Source organism: Canis lupus, chromosome 5 (genome assembly GCF_003254725.2).
Source record: "Canis lupus dingo isolate Sandy chromosome 5, ASM325472v2, whole genome shotgun sequence".
Classification (NCBI taxonomy): domain Eukaryota; kingdom Metazoa; phylum Chordata; class Mammalia; order Carnivora; family Canidae; genus Canis; species Canis lupus.
The window spans coordinates 67,014,779-67,031,133 of record NC_064247.1 but is presented as its reverse complement, the minus strand read 5'-3'; the positions used below and the strand labels follow the sequence as shown (position 1 = coordinate 67,031,133).

Here is a 16,355-nt window from a genome sequence, read left to right as displayed (position 1 = left end):
CCGGCCCGGCCTTTCACGACGCTCGCGGCGCTGCCCCGCTTCCGCTCGGGTGACCTCCGGCGCGGCGAGTCCTCCTCGATCCCGTGGTGCTTCGCGCGCGCTCTCGCGCTTTTCCGGTCGCGGGCAGCCGGGGCACGGAGGGAGGTCGCGGCGGTCGCGGCGGGTGGCAGCGGCAGGTGAGCGGGCGGCGGGCGGCCTTCGGCCCGGGGCCGGGGGGCCGGGGGGGCCGGGGGTCCTGGGGCCCGGAGCCAGCGGGCGCGTGTGCCCTCGGCCCGGCGCCGCGACCGACGCCGGGAGGGAGTGGCGGTTGGGCCTCGGGTCCGGTGACATTGAGGCCGGCCGGCGGGGGACTCGGGGTTCGGGGGCCACCGGGCCGCGGCCTGTGCGCCGCCGCGCAGCATCCGGCCCGCCCGCACCGGCGCCGCCGCGGCCGCGGGCTGACTCGGGGCTCTGACCTTGGAGCGCCCGCTGGCCGAGGGCAGGGCCCGGGGTCCGCGGTGCAGCCTCGGCGACCGCCCCGGTGTAACGGGGCTCCGGGAGCGGCGCCCCACCTCCCGGCCCCCCGGCCGCCCAGCGGCCGCCCACGCGCGGGCCAGGCCCGGGGAGAGGAGACTCCAGCCCTGACCCGACGCTTCTCTAGGCGTTCTGCCCCGAATGCGTTCAGGGTCCCTTCCGTCGCCAACAGCCCCCCTCCGCCCCGCAAAGAGCCCCTTGTTAGGGAGGGGGAGCTAGAGCGGAAGGGCCCAGGTGAGGCGGGTCACCCAGGTCATCCGTCGTCCGCAGGGCCTGGAGGCGGCCCGGGCCGCAAGTGCAGCCTTTCTGTCTGAGGTCTCCCTTCTTATGCTGCGCACATGCTGGGTCTTTAATCCGTTAACAATCGCCTGCAGTACCTGCCAGTCCCTTTGAGCTGTTTATTCTTCCCCTGCAAACAATGGAGCCCATCATGGCAGCCCGGTGCTGTAGGGTTTCTAGCTTTTTAGGTCTTCATTAAAACTACTTTTTTTTTTTTTTTTTTTAAGAAAGCCAGTTTACAACTAACGTCCTGTGGTGTGTGTATGTTACAGCACTTGGTTTATAATGAAGCTGCGTAAAAACGTGTTGACTCAGTAAAAAAAAAAAAACAAAACAAAAGCGGTTTATTTTGTGAATTCAGAATTGGTAATGAAGAATGGATCATCTGTGCTGGGGAGAAGAAAACAAAAGCTGCATCCACGTACAAGGTGCGCTGGAACTTCTAATAGGTATTTGCCCTTTTCCTTAGAGAAGGTGTCCGTTTTTATCTTTCAGGATGTTGGCTACCAGAGTGTTCAGCCTCATTGGCAAGCGGGCGTTTTCCACCTCGGTGTGTGTCCGAGCACATGGTAAGTGTAACTTTTCCTTTAAAGGGGCTGAGCTGATTTCACTTTGCTTCAGGGATGTGTAAGCCCTTGTACTGGAGTTTCAGATACAGATGGCCTCAGGTGGCTGAGATCCTGATTCTGTGGTTGTGGGACTTGAGGGTAGTACGTGTTTTAACAGGACGTGCTTTTTAGGTTATGGAGTATTTATTAATCATATTGAATGCTAGTCTGGATCTTTGAGCTGATACTTCCTTCTCCCCTCCCCCCCCCCTTTTTTTTCAGGTTCAAGTTCCACCTATTTCAAGAGATCTCTACCATACTTTAACGATCTCTTCTCCCCCCCTCCCTGAAACTCCCAGCCAATTTTCTTCAGTACCAGTTACATCATTGGGACAATGGAAGGGAAGGAGCTGGACTTTCTAGGAAGCCTGAGCAGAGTTCAATCTCATTTCTGTCTTGGACAAGCTACTTACCTGCAGGAATCTCTTTTTTCACCTGAAATATATTTTAAAGAGCTTTGTTCACTCCTTGGCACATAGCAAGTTTAGTTTTGTGTTTATCGAGCATCTTTGTGCCAGACATTGGTAGACATTGAGGATAAAAAGAATATGAGATGGAATCTTTCCATGGGACATTTGTGGTCTGGAGAGGGACAGATGCATGAAGGTGTGTGAGTAAGTGGTGGCCCCTGAGGAGAAACATTTAGCCTGGCCTGGGGTTCAGGATTGGTTTCCGGAGGAGAGGCTTCATTGTGCTGAAGGAATAGTAGGTTTAACCTCATGTTCGGAGGGCTATCTCATTCCAGGCAGAGGGAAGGCAAGTAGAAGGACAAAACGCAAATTTGCAAGGTAGAGTGTGTTAGTGAGGGGTCAAGCGCAGTGCTTGAGTACTGATAGTGAAGTTGGAGAGCAAGGGTTATGTATCTCCGGCCCAATAATCAGTAGCTGCTTTATGTATGAATTTTTCCTTGAAATTGTGTCCTTGAATTGCTGATACTGTTGTCTTACAATTTGCTCTGTTCTTATATTGCCCAGGATAATGCTGTGGACACAAATCATGTTATTAAGAGTATCACTGATAGGTTTGTTAATTAAACAAGTAAGTAATAAAGAAAAGTTTGTTGTGTAATCAGTATATTTGGAAAGAAACACTTCTTAATTAAAAGTCTAAGAAGTCACTTATGACAGGTTATATTTTGTTTATATTTTGGATTTGCTGATATATTTTCTTAGCTCTTTTGTTTGCTTAGTTCATTTGAGTTGCAATTTGCGGAAAGTAAAATTTATCTTTTCTAGGCGTAATGGCCTGTGGATTTTGATAAGCTCACACAGTTGTGCAGCAGTGACCCCAGTCAGGACCTGCAACATCTCCATTCCTCCCCGCAAAGTTCCTTCATGTCTGCTGGTCCTTCTGGTCTTTTATAAGAAGTCAACTACTTTATCCTAATGGTGGTTTTAGCCATAACTTATTCTTAGCTATTGTTTTGGCAGAGGAAATTAAATTAGTTCCTCTTTTGAAATCCTTCAGTGGCTTCTTTTGCCTAGGGTAAGATCTGCAGCTAGCCTTTCTGATGTCCTCACGCCATACTCAAACAAGCAAACATACCTGAATCAGCATTCCCGCGTTGCTCAGGGTCCCAACCCCCCAGTAGTACAGTCCTTGCAGGCACCAGGCTGCTGCTTCTGCCTCAGCTCCATGCTTGTGGGTGGGAGCCTTTTTCTAATCGTCGGCCTCAATCCAAATGTTATTTTAGAACAGCCTTTCCTTGCCACCCACTGTGAAGATGTGGAGATGCTGCTTGTCCTACATCACCCTCCTTTGTCTTTGCTTGGAGCGGTGACATACTGAGGCTTGTGTGTATCATCTGTCTTTACTTCTAGAGTGCAAGCTTTGTGAGGCTGAGGACCTGCTGTGTTTTCATTGCTGTGTCTTCAGCGCACAGTGGGCAGATGGCAGAAACTGCAGTCCCTTGAACAAGTCTTGTCCTTTCCTTTTGAACTTTTAGTCACGCAGATAAGTCTGAATACAAAAACCTGTTTCCACATGAGAGTAACGCCATGGAGCACCGCTGGGAGCCACCACCATGTTTGGATGCTTGTGTGGTGGCCCATCTGATTGAGGGGGCAGCTCCCATTCCCCAGACTTCCTTAGCAGAGGCTCAGTGAGAAACCTCCCCAGCTGAGGATAGAAATGATGAGATACTCACCTGAATACAAAAATCTCTCTCTCTCAAAGGAATGCTGGGTATGCTAGCTTTTGTGGGGTGTGGGGGACCAAGCCCAAAGTGCTGAAGAACCCCTGGCAGCCCTAAGACCACTGATGGACCATTTTCATTCTGAAAATGCAATTTTATGCTAAAGGTACTCCCAGGTTATGAGGATTTGCATTTTTATAACATTATATTCATATGTAATTCACAGAACATTCCTCCACTGAAAACATGTACTTTGTTGCTTTTTTGTTTAATCCCCAAGTTGTCATAACCACCACAGTTTTAGAATATTCTCATTACCCCAGTTTACATCTGCTTTTAGTAATTAACCTGTGAGCTGAGTGCTAGCATGCAGCTATTATTTAGTCTACTCGTCTTTCTTTTTTTTTTTTTAAGATTTAAAAAAAATTTATTTATTAGAGACACACAGAGAGAGGCACAGACATACGCAGAAGGAGAAGCAGGCTCCATGCAGGGAGCCCGACGTGGGACGCGATCCCGAGTCTCCAGGATCATACCTCGGGCTGAAGGCAGGCGCTAAACTGCTGAGCCACCCGGGCTGCCCTAGAGTCTACTCATTTTAATAGAACCTTAAAATTTTAAGATTTGAATGTAATTCTAGTCATTTCCACCTTACATTTTTTGAGATAAGCTCCAGTATATGTAAAAATGCTGGTCATTTGCATGGCAAAGATAAGCATCTAGAGAAATTCTACTTTGCATGAGGTGAAATGATGTATTTCATTTTTTTTTTTTAAGATTTTATTAATTTGAGAGGAGCAAGAGAGCACAAGCAGCAGTCAGAGGGAGAAGCAGACTCCGCTCAGTGGGGAGACTGACGCGGGGCTCAGTCCCAGCTTCACTGATTGAGCAACCCAGGCACCCCTATTTCACTATTGTTAACATGATTTTGGAAAATTTAATCATTGAGACTAACCTAATGGAAGTGAAGTGTGTTTGCAAGACTTCATACCTCCAGGCTGGTTTTGATCACAGAATTTTCTTGAGGGTTCTTTTTTGCTCTGAACTATTTTCCTCTTGCCCTGATAAACACACAAATTGTGCTGGTATTAAGGCACTAAAAAAAATTTTTTTTTAATTTTTTATTCATGAGAGAGAGGCAGAGACATAGGCAGAAGGAGAAGCAGGCTTCTTAGAGGGAGCCTGATGCAGGACCCAGGGTCATGCCTTGAGCCAAAGGCAGATGCTCAACCATTGAGCCACTCAGGTGTCTCAAGGCACTAAATTTTTATCTACGTGAGCAGAAACTCCCATTTTGTACTCTCCCCATTGACCAATAGGGTTTACTGTGCCATGAGTTTTGTGATCAGTTACATGTACATGTAAGTATATGCACAGTTTACATTTTTAGGGAGAAAAGCAAAAAAAACCCCATGTTCTGTGACTGAGTATATGACTTTTTGCATTTTGAGCACAGGGATCTACCTTATTCTCCTGTCTCCTAACTGTTGTGTCCTGTTTCCTGCTGTATATGCACCTGCCCCCGTTCTCTTCTGCTCTGCCTTTCCTTTTTTCTGAGTCCTTGTTCAGTAAGCTCTGATGCACTTGTCTGTCCACGTTTGTCCCGCTTCGGGCGTGTGAACACCAGTGGGCAGTGATCTTTCTTTGCTGATCTCAGATGCGTAGGGCCCCAGTTAGCATGTAATAGGTGCTCAGTGAACATGAACCTGTGGGTGAGTTGGCACCATGATATGCCTGTGGAGTCCATTGATTCTAGACTTCAGTGAACACAGGTGATTAGTTTTTGTTACTGTAATAATCAACGCCGTATGTCTCGGTTTCTGACCTTTGAATGCTTTGTTTCTTTTGTGAGTTTTCTGTTGTTTTGCTTTTCCTTCTTAGTTTGAGTCTCTTGCAGAAGGGCCTTCATCTAATCCAGTAGGGCATCCTGAGAGCCCTTGTATGCTGTCTCTGTGAGACTGTTAGCTGTAGGCAATGCTGCCTCTGTTGGCGGTTGCCCTGGCAGGGGTTTGCTGGCTGTGATGAAGTGCTGCTGTTAACCGGCTGCCCACCACCCTCATTCTGCCATCTGAGCCACGCAGGACAGGCCTGCTTCCCTTGACAGTCATTCAGCTGTTTGAAACGTGGCTGCAGCTCCCCAGGATAACTGAGGTCTTCAGGGTATACATTTTTCTACTTATTTTGGATTGTAATTCTGAATCTGTGTGTGTTCAAATATTTGTTCACTGTGTTTCGTAGGAAGTGTTGTGAAGAGTGAAGACTTCGCTCTCCCGAGTTATGTCGATCGGCGTGACTATCCCCTGCCTGATGTGGCCCACGTTAAGAACCTCTCTGCCAGCCAGAAGGCTTTGAAAGAGAAGGAGAAGGCTTCCTGGAGCAGCCTCTCCATTGATGAAAAAGTTGAATGTGGGTATTGAAGCAGGAATATCGATAAACCGTGTGAGAGAATTTTTACTGGTTTCTGGGCTGTGAGCTCGAGGGTGCTGCTTGAGACCAGTGTGCTCGGGAGGCTCAGTGTGTTGTATATTGTGGGGTTGTTCCAGGGCCCTGACGCTGTGGGCTGGCTGCACCTCTGGCCGGGCCCCTCTGTGCTCAGGGGGCTCTGGTCCCTGGGGAGGAGCATGGATATGGATGCAGAGCAGCCAGGTGTGGGTCATTTGGGTGCAGAGTGTGTGGATGCGGCTTCTTGGCACCCCTGCTGAGTAGGACTGGGTTCTCTGTAACTTACTGTTGGAACATCAGTACAGCAAAATGCTGTCAGTTGATAAAAGGGAGTGAATTTTATGGGATTATGCATTTTCTACACTGTTCTCTCAAGAAGAAAGAATTCACTGTGGTTTTATTGTCCAAAGCAGAGTCCATGTGTTTTCTCCCCTCCGTCACGCCTTGTATGCATTCGTGAGCATGTGCATGCATGCTGTGTCCCTTGGCTGTGCTGTGGGAGAACTAGTGGATCCCTGTGGAGAGGGAGCTGCTGTGCCGCCCCTCATTCCTACAAACACCTGTGCTCTCTTCCCAGTGTACCGCATCAAGTTCAACGAGAGCTTTGCTGAAATGAACAGGAGCACAAATGAATGGAAGACGGTTGTGGGCACCGCCCTGTTCTTTATCGGCTTCACTGCTCTCATTCTCATTTGGGAGAAGCACTATGGTGAGTGGTGAGAGGTTGTAGGCCTGGTGTCTCGGGTCGCAACCACACAAGACCTGGATTGGGTCAGCGCGGCACCATCTTCCAATGGCCAGGAGTGGGCTCTGGGTACCTATGCACAAGGCAGGCACCTCTGTTCTGGGATTCATCCCAGCATTGTTCACCAGCTTTGGGAAATCAGCTCACGTTAACTGAAGTGTAAGCCAAAATCTGCCTTACTCACATCAGGCTGTGCTTGGTAGTGAATGACCTTCCCTTCTTTGTATGGCACACCACGTTTCTGTAGTGCTTTATTGGCTCACCAGACACTTCTCAAAAGATGATGTAGTGAGAGTTCGATCAAGGGAAAGGGCACGGTTTCTTATCGAAGGGCTTTTTCAGTTGTATGGAGACTGCATCTCAGTAGGATCCTGGGTCTTCAGACCTCACCCACTCCTGCTTAGACAGTGTTGGGGTTGTCGGCTCGTTGTGTGCTGCCTCTTGGTCCTCCGTGTCCAGGCATAATGGTTTTTTTCTGTTCCAAACAGCTATAATTCTACATTTTGGTCTCCTGTGGCCATGGGTTACTCATGCCTATGTATTTGATCTCACAAGTCACTTTTGGCTCGGTTTGTGTCCTATGCTAGCCTGTAGACCCCATCATCTTTATCCTACACAGAAGATTTTTTGCTTCCAGCTTGTGTTTTATTGTTAGTCTTTAGTCAACAAAGGAGTAATTTGGAAATACCGAGTGGTCAGTGCCCAGAAGTCAAAGCCTGTGTGTTTGTTTGGGTGTTGGTGTTGAGTGGCAAATGACTTCCCTAGTGTGGTGGCCAGTATGTTGCGTTGGGGAAGACCTGACTCGAATAATGCATGGGCTTAGAAACGACTTGTCAAGACAGTGTTGTCTCATGAAATTGTTTTGGGCTTTAGTGTACGGCCCCATCCCGCACACCTTTGAAGAGGAGTGGGTGGCCAAGCAGACCAAGAGGATGCTTGACATGAAAGTCAGCCCGATTCAGGGCTTCTCAGCCAAGTGGGACTACGACAAGAATGAGTGGAAGAAATAGGAGCCTGCCAGTCATCCATCTGAACCTCACCGTGTTCTGTTTGTCACCTCCTGGAGCTCAACACATTCACTGGAAACCATTATGTTACAGCACCAGTGCTAATAAATGAGCAGTCTACGTGAACTCCTTTGTGGTTGGTTCTTTGATAACTAAGCAAAAGCGCCTGTTGTTTGAAACACAGTTTCTCTCAAGTGTCTGACTTAAATATATTTTGGGTATAAATGAAATGGCAAGAATAAATTGTTTAAGGGGACATCATGTAAAAACTAAAAATAGGGACGCCTGGGTGGCTCAGCAGTAGATCGTCTGCATTTAGCTCAGGGCGTGATCCTGGAGTCACGGGATCGAGTCCCCATCAGGCTCCCTGCATGGAGCCTGCTTCTCCCTCTGCCTGTGTCTCTGCCTCTCTGTGTCTCTCATGAATGAATAAGATCTTAAAAAGTATTTAAAAACTAAAAATGCAGAGTTGTAAGATCCCATTATGGAAGCTGGATCGATAGAAGTCCTCATAGCTACTTTTCTTCTGGGACCAGCCCTCCCCCTTTTGAGATTGTAAGTGTTGGTTGGAGTGGGTGGCCACAAGCCTATGAAGGACAGGCTGAGCTTAGCTCCTGGGCTGAGTTCTGAGTGATGGACTTGGTACCCTGGCCACACTCAGCCTGGTTATCTAGAAAGCGACAGTGGAGCTGGTGCCAGGGAAGGAGCATCACCCTGGCCCCAGCAGGCTCCCTGTGGGGTTGCATTCCATTTTACTGTTGTTCTCCCACCTGCTCTGCATGTCAGGACCCCACACTGATCCCTGGAGACCCTGCCTGGAGCAGCAGAACAAATCCTAGAACAGCCTGTGTGATGAGATGCTCGGAGGACAGGCAGCCTTTGTGTCAGAGTGCTGAGGGTGGGAGGTGGCCTCTGAGAAGCCCAGCTGGAACTGGGAGGGGAGTTGGCCTCTGGAGCTTGACCAGAGGCTGTCCTGGGCAGAAGGCCTTTGGTGGTAAAAAGGCAATATCTAACCAACAAAATTCAGAGCAGGTTAAAGCCCCTCATTGTAGTGTCTTCCTGCTGCTTTAGAAATGCCCTCACTCCTTTGTTGAGGGCCCTGCAGAATTCCCTGGCAGGCCCTTCCCACCTTGAGGGGAGGGGATACTGGGATCTGCAGAGCATGGGAGGCTGCCTGTGAGGGCCAGTGTGGCCTCTGGATGGCCTCACCTACAAAGTTTGGGCCTCTCACTAGGTGGTACCGTTTTCAGCTCCTTTCCAGGGTGAGCTGTGGGGCTGAGGTGTCACCTGACTCAAGGTCACTGCTGGCCCACCACCTGGCTCTTCTGACCCTTAAACGGCCATTGATGGGCACCTACCTAGGCTGGGCACTTCAAGCCACTCTCCCTCTTCAGAACAGCCCTGAGAGGAAAGGGCCCTTACCATGGGTTAGATGATGGAGCTGTGTGGGGCAAGAGTTAGGGGGGACTGTGCCTGGAGAAACATGAAGTTGTAGGAGACTGTTGAAGGTCCATCTGACCCCTAAACTCTTCTACCCTGGAAGAGCTCCAGTGTATCCCTGTACTTGGGGACTTTCCATGGGGTAACCAAGCCTTCCCTTACCCTGTAGGAACCTGCTCTCTTGGGCTTGCTAAGAGGATCACCACTTGTACATCAGTGTCAGGTTCCAAAATGTGACTCTGGAGTCCTGTTCTCTGTCCTTGTTCCTTCCCTGCCACCATAGTGGGAATTCAGAAGGGAGCGGGGTTCATGCTAGATTCAGTTGGCCATCCCTAAGCCAGAGGTCTGTTTGACCATTGCTTGGTATCTACACATTGTGGGGTATAACAGTGGATGTGACCTCGGAGCCCTTACCCTTATGGGGCCCACAGGAACACCGAGGACAGGTACAACAATGGGCAGAATGGGAAGATGTAATAGTGCTCCTCAGGGCTGATGGAGAGAGGTTCAGAATGGGGGTGGGAACAAGTTGGGGTTGGTTGGGAGAGCACACTGAGAACATCAATGTGAGCTGAGACTAGAAGGCCAAAACTAGAGTGGAGGTACAGGTGGCAGGTGGAGACTGTTCCAGACTCAAAGGAAGGCACAGGGGAGGATAGAGCAGAGCCAAAGCACCATGGAGGAGAGGAAGGAAGCCGGGGCAGGGCTCTGGGAAACACCAAAGAGGCTAGAGGGGTCCCTGTGCCTCTGAATGGGGCTCCCAACAGACTTAGGCACTTGGTCTCCACATGGGGCCATTTGCAGAGGCCCTCCCCAGCTACTCCTCCCCTAATGTGGGAGAGCTCCTTGCCATTGAAAACACACCTTGTCCCTTTTGACTGATTTTCGCCTCTCACTCAATGTTCACCTTGTTACTAGCTGGCAGCTTTTTACCCTGCACAATTTAAGACTCATTCCCTCCAAAGGGACAGCTAATAGACTTGTCAAACAACCCTGGAAGCCAGAAGGCAATGGAGCAATACTTTCCTCTAGAATGATATAATCCGCTAAACTATTACAAAGAGCAGGAAAAAGGACCTTGACAGGTGAGAGTTATCACTAACCAGTCTTTGTTGAGAGAGGTGTTGAAGGGACAGTCTGAATAGAAAGAAGGAAACAGTTTGGAAGGAAGGAGTGAGCTGTAAAGTGGAAGGGCAAAGGAAATGGAAACCATGTAGGCAAGTTGGCCCAAGTGCTGGCTGAATGGGACAGTGACCACAATGACAACCAGTTCTGGGGGCTAGAGGTTGAAAGCAAGGGGAAGGGGCTCTAGGAAGATGAAGCCTATGGTGACATACTTTTTGAGTTTCTGTGAATCCCCAGATAAAAACAGTAACTAGGGAGCAAAGCCAAAAACCACACTGATGATGTCTATCAAATAATGAAGCAAGGAGGTATTTCTATGGACCACCCCTTCCCAGTGACGGCGAGTGGAAGATGGAAGTTACGAACATCAACTATGGCTCCATGTGCACTCTGCTTCCTGCCTGCTTCCTGTGTCCTACCTGCTTCCTCTCTGCTCCTGCATCCTGTCTACTTCCCGTGTCCTTCCTGCTTCCTGTGTCTTGCCTGTGTCCTGTCTACTTCTTCGACCTGTTTCCTGTCTTCTCCTGCATCCTGTCTACTTCCTGTGTCCCACCTGCTTCCTCTCTGCTCCTGTGTCTTGTCTACTTCCTGTGTCCTATCTGCTTCCTCTTTCCTGTCACCTGTCTGCTTCCTCTTTCCTGCGTCCTATCTGCTTCCTGTCTACTTCCTGTGTCCTGTCTGCTTCCTCTTTCCTGTCACCTGTCTGCTTCCTGTCTCTCCTGTGTCCTGTCTGCTTCCTGTGTCCTCTTTCCTATGTCCTGTCTTCTTCCTGTCTCTTTCCTGTCACCTGTCTGCTTCCCGTTAGCTTGCGGTCAGCTTCTCTACACTGATTGTGTCACCCCGCATGCTTATTCAAACCCAGCCATGGTGGTTCCTCCCGTCACAGCAGCTGAGTCTGGTTCTGAGTAGTTCCCAGCTTGCAGGATCAGCCTAGCAGCTGTTCCAGAAGCCCTGGTCCAGGTGGAAAGTTGAACGTGTATTTTTAATGTAACTTTGATGTTGGTATTTGAAGGGATAAAGATGTTACTAGGAAGAAGTACATAGCACTTTTTTGATAGCAAGTCTTAGACACCCTTTTGAATTTCTGTTAAGTCTTCTGGGTCCTTTGAAATGCTTCACAGGTTAATGCCAATATTACCTTACTATCTGGCTTCCTTCAGAGCTTCGGTTTCTGCTAGGTGAATAGCAGACTTCACTCCATGGCTTGCCTAAGCCCTAAACCCCACAGAGGCTGGTGAGGAGTCGAGTGTGCTGCCACCAGCTCAGTCCTGGTCCTGGTTTACTGCTCTTAGGCATTGTTTCCTCATAACAGCTGGGAGATATTTATCCCATTTTACAAATTAAGGGATGGGGGCACCGAGAGGTTCAGTGACTTGGCCAAGATCACACGGCCCGTCAAGGCAGTGCTGGGATTCAAACCCCAGGTGGCCGGCACCAGAGTCCTAACGATGCCTGCCGGGTTGCTGTCTTTGCTTGAGTGCCTTATACAACTCCTGCACACAGTAGGTGCTCAGTAAATGTTTACTGAGTGACATGTCCAAGCCCTAGGATGAGTCAACCTCTAAGGATCTTTCCAAATAGTTTCTTCTTGCTCCTGTAGCAGCCACCACTTCCCTGACCCCAAATCAAACCAAAAGTCAACACCCAAATCAGCCACGGTTGGTACCCACTTCTCCAGCTGACCAGTATGTCACAGCAGCTGAGCCATCTCTTCCCAGATCTGCCCAACAGGCAGCACCTCCTCTTGGAATGGATGTTAGGAATCCCATTCCGTCCATAAACATAGCTGTATGGTGCATTGCCGGTTTTCACCTGGTGCACCGGTAGGACATGCATCACAGTTGAGGGTGGGGAGCAGCACGGTCATCCTCAAGGGATTACAGGCCCCTGTAAGAATAGATGGGCTCTCTGGCTGCCACTCTCAAAAAATACACACATGGAGGTCCAGGCCCCATCATTGCTGATCTAAGGTGTGAGGATGAGGGTGAACAACTTGCCAGGTTTGCCTGGGACGTTCACAGTTTTAGCTCAAAAGCTCTGTATCCCTAGGGTTGTTCATTGCGTTATGTGGTAGGACATGTGGGGGTGTCTTGACAAAGTCCCAGCGAAGTACAGGAAAAGTCCATGCAGGTGACCTCTATATCCTGGAGCTCCTTGGTCCCAGGATGACCGGGAGCATTGGCTGGTCGCAGAGCCATGTTGAAAGCAGGCATCCTCCCAAGGATGCTGACATATATGAGGAAGTGCACAGTGACACAGGCTTGTTTTGGTGTTCCTCAGCCTAGGCTGCAAAGTAGGGTGACCTGGCAACCATTTGAAGGCACTGAAGCATGGACCTCGCCCTAAGTGTATTTTCAGGGTTTAAATCTACCCCAGGTGACTCAATTGCGGGTTTAAACCACTGCATTCATTCCCAGGTGGCCTGGGAAATGGGTGGGACCCTTGGACCTCTGCCCTACCTTGGGGTTCCTAAACCAGGACCTCTAGGGAAGCAAGTCTGGGATGAACAAGCCCACAGGTGCTTTCGAGGCACCACTTACTCAAACGAGTCTGTTCACCAAGTAGGAGCCCAGCTGCAGAGATGGGAGGGTGGTCTTGAGTGCAGGGTCTCCTCTCTTGGCACATCTTCAGAGGTGGCACAGAACTGGCTATCATACCCCATGTGAACACCAGGTGGCACCCAGGCTCCGTGCTGGAGCCCCCAGAGGCCGGCTTTGTGTTACAACATTTTTCCCCTTGTCAGACTTGTTTCCTGAAAAGTTGGAGGAGAGTTTGTGCAATCTGGATTATTGGGCAGTGGCCTGAACTGTCCTGCTGGGCGTGATATTTCTTTGAAAGCCTCGTGTCTGGTTGTGAACATTCACAGGTGGTTTCTAGTTTGCTCCACCACGCTGCTGTGTTTGTTTGAAAATGGAAATAATTATTTCCACAAATTGCAAGTGAAATTGATCCACCTCACCCCAGAGAAATGCATGGCTTTTTTTTTTTTTAAGATTTTATTTACTTATTCATGAGAGACACAGAGAGAGGCAGAGACATAGGCAGAGGGAAAAGAACGGCTCCCTGTGGGGAGCCTGATGCAGGACTCCATCCCAGGACTACCAGGATCACAACCTGAGCCGAAGGCAGACGCTCAACCACTGAGCCACCCAGGTGCCCAATGCATGGCTTTTTGCAGGCTTTCCAGTACTGCTCACCTCAGAGGTGAGAGCACCTTCTCCGGCTTGAGAAGCTCAGATCTATGTGTGGCCCCGGGCAGGGGAGGACATGAGTTTGATGGGCTCCCCCTTGTTCTTTTCCTCATCAACACCAGACCTCTGATTTTAGTATATGTGCTGCCGAAGTGAGCACCACACCAGACTTCTGAGATGGGGAGGATGGCAGCCTTGCTCTCGAGGCTCAAGTGAGAAGCATTTTTATCTGCTCAGCAAATTTCAGTTTACTTCTGAATGCATGTTGTTATCAAATTATCCACGAGCCACTTTCTACTTCACGCTCTGAGGCTGGCTGTTATGTAACAGCTGAAAAACGTCATGTAGGAGACTCACTTTAGAAATAGGGAAACAGAGACTCGGAGCTGGGCAGCATGAGGTGGGGAAGCCAGGCTCTGCATTGAGTTCTGGTTGGCCCAGTAGCCTGGGTGCATGCCCTGCCTCTTCCTGCCTGTTGTCACCATCTGAAGGGGTGTAGCAGCAGGACGGCTGCCCTTGGGTGGCTGGGAGGGTTCCAGAGATGATTTGCAGATACATGGCATACATGGCAACTGATGGCATCACCAGGGGCTCCTGGGATGGACACACTGCTTCAGGACCCAGGGTCTGTGCAGGCTGATGATGCGGCCCATGTCCTGGGACCACTGGGGTTTTACAGGGAAAATGAAGTTTCCAGAGACCTACCTACCGTTTTTCTTTCTTTCTTCTTTCTTTCTTTCTTTCTTTCTTTCTTTCTTTCTTTCTTTCTTTCTTTCTTTCTTTCTTTCTTCTTTCTTTCTTTCTTTCTTTCTTTCTTTCTTTCTTTCTTTCTTTCTTTCTTCTTTCTTCTTCTTTCTTCCTTCCTTCCTTCCTTCCTTCCTTCCTTCCTTCCTTCCTTCCTTCCTTCCTTTCTCTTTCTTTCTTTCTCTCTCTCTCTTTCTTCTTTCTTTCTTTCTTTCTTTCTTTCTTTCTTTCTTTCTTTCTTTCTTCTTTCTTTCTTCTTTCTTCTCTTTCTTGATTTCATTTATTCATTCATGAGAGACGCAGAGAGAGAGGCAGAGACACAGGCAGAGGGAGAAGCAGGTTCCTTGCAGGGAGCCCGATACAGGACTCAATCCTGGATCCCAGGATCACACCCTGAGCCGAAGGCAGATGCTCAACTGCTGAGCCACCCAGGCGTCCTTCCAGAGACCTTTCCAGGGCCTTCTTATTTTGACATCTTTTGGCTCTCAGCATAACGTCGCTGAACCCAGGCTCAAGCTCCTTGCCCTTTGGAGCACAGAGCAGTGTGCAAGCTGCCTTCAGGGCCTTGACCTTCTCACTCCCCTGGCCCTGGCACCACTAGGAGGAAGAGGCATTTCCTCAAGAGTGTTCAACAGCTTGGGTTCATGCTTCTGGCCCTGGGCTCTGGACCTCCAAATGCATGTAGGGTGGCCTGAGGGGGTTGATGTATGTGTGGTTAGTATCTCAAAAGCCACAGGAATAAACAGGGTATGTTTTCTTGGGGGCATAATTTTAACTCAAAGTTTTGGAAATAAGTTCTTCTTGTTTATAAGTAAAACAAACATGGATATACCATAGAATGGAATGAAAAGCTTAAGTCAGTTTTAAAGATAAAACACATGACTTCAAAGACATTTGCATGGAGGCCAGTTTGAACTACCCTTGGAGGGGTTCTTCTCCCCTGCCCAAGCAACTTGAAGAATAAGTCCATGAATAACATACATTTCTTTAGTGCATACTGTGTGCAAGACACTGTGCCAGACACTGAGGGAACCAGGAAATGGGAGACACAGCTTTTGCTCATGAGGACCTCATGGTCTAGAGAGGATCTTAGCTTCACCATAATCATAATTATCACCATCACCATCACCACCCTCACCACCACCATCACCACCATCATCATCACTATTACCACTATCATCATCGCCACTATCACCACCACCATCGTTACCACCATCACCATCATCATTCTCATCACTATTATCACCTTCTTCATTTTCATAAACTCTAAAACACCTGTCTATTTTGTTTCCCACTGTAACCCTAGTTTCTAGGATATCACCTGACACATAATAGGTATTAAATAAGTATTTACTAAATGGGTGCTTGGGCATGATATAATCAAGCCAACTCTATATTGTGTATTATCTCAGTTACTACTTACTGCAGGGCTATGAGGTAGAAAGTACATTTATCTGTTCCCATTGGGGACACTGAGATAGGTTGAACAACTTACAGACGCGCTGTATGCCAAGTAGATGGTAGAGTCAGGATATAAACCCTGGTCTGTCCTTCTGCAGTGCCTGAGTGTTCCACTTTGAACCATGGTGGCCTGAGGATCCTGGCACAGCCATCAGATTGGACCTGTGCTGAGAGGGCATGAGCCCGTGAGACCGGCTTGGTCTGGGATGACTTTGAGTTAGCTTTTCCATTGGTTACTGAGACAATCCAGTGTCCAGATACCAGAGAGCTCTAGCTGGAGTCGACAACCCGTGTCAGAAGGTGTGACAGCAAGGGGATTTAAGTAGCAATTTCACATTTGGGGATTCTCGGCCAATAGCCATGTTGGCTGCTGGTGCTGCCAAGGTGTCTCTGCACACACATGCTGGGTTAGAAGAGTCTTATGGGCTTTTCCCTTTGATCAGGAGTTTGCTGGGGTCACCTGTAGAGCAGAGTCACAGGCTGCGTTGGAGGACTTTCCCAGCCATTAGGGTCACCACTTCCTCAAACCTCCCCAAGCCCCTGTTGGAAAACACCAGATTGGGATCCTCCTGAGTCTGGGAAAGCCACTGTTCTGGAGCCGCAAGGAGATGGGCTGGGCAACGAGGACCCATGTTGGGCTCCTGGATGCACTGTTGGTTCATAGCC

General features: G+C 49.1%; 1 protein-coding gene across 2 annotated transcripts; it reads left to right on the top strand.

Annotated features, from left to right (window-relative positions):
* The first annotated feature begins 22 nt into the window (after positions 1 to 22).
* Positions 23 to 7,854, top strand: LOC112646773 (cytochrome c oxidase subunit 4 isoform 1, mitochondrial). Of its 2 annotated transcripts, none has more exons than XM_025427038.3 (5): positions 23 to 176; positions 1,288 to 1,361; positions 5,773 to 5,940; positions 6,554 to 6,685; positions 7,595 to 7,854. In XM_025427038.3, exons 2-5 carry the CDS (start codon positions 1,289 to 1,291, stop codon positions 7,729 to 7,731), a joined length of 510 nt encoding a protein of 169 aa, XP_025282823.1. In that variant the 5' UTR covers positions 23 to 176; position 1,288; the 3' UTR covers positions 7,732 to 7,854. The 2 variants fall into 2 exon arrangements, with proteins under 2 accessions (XP_025282823.1, XP_048966577.1); XM_049110620.1 differs by having other exon boundaries at positions 41 to 176; positions 1,288 to 1,365.
* The last annotated feature ends 8,501 nt before the right edge of the window (positions 7,855 to 16,355 follow it).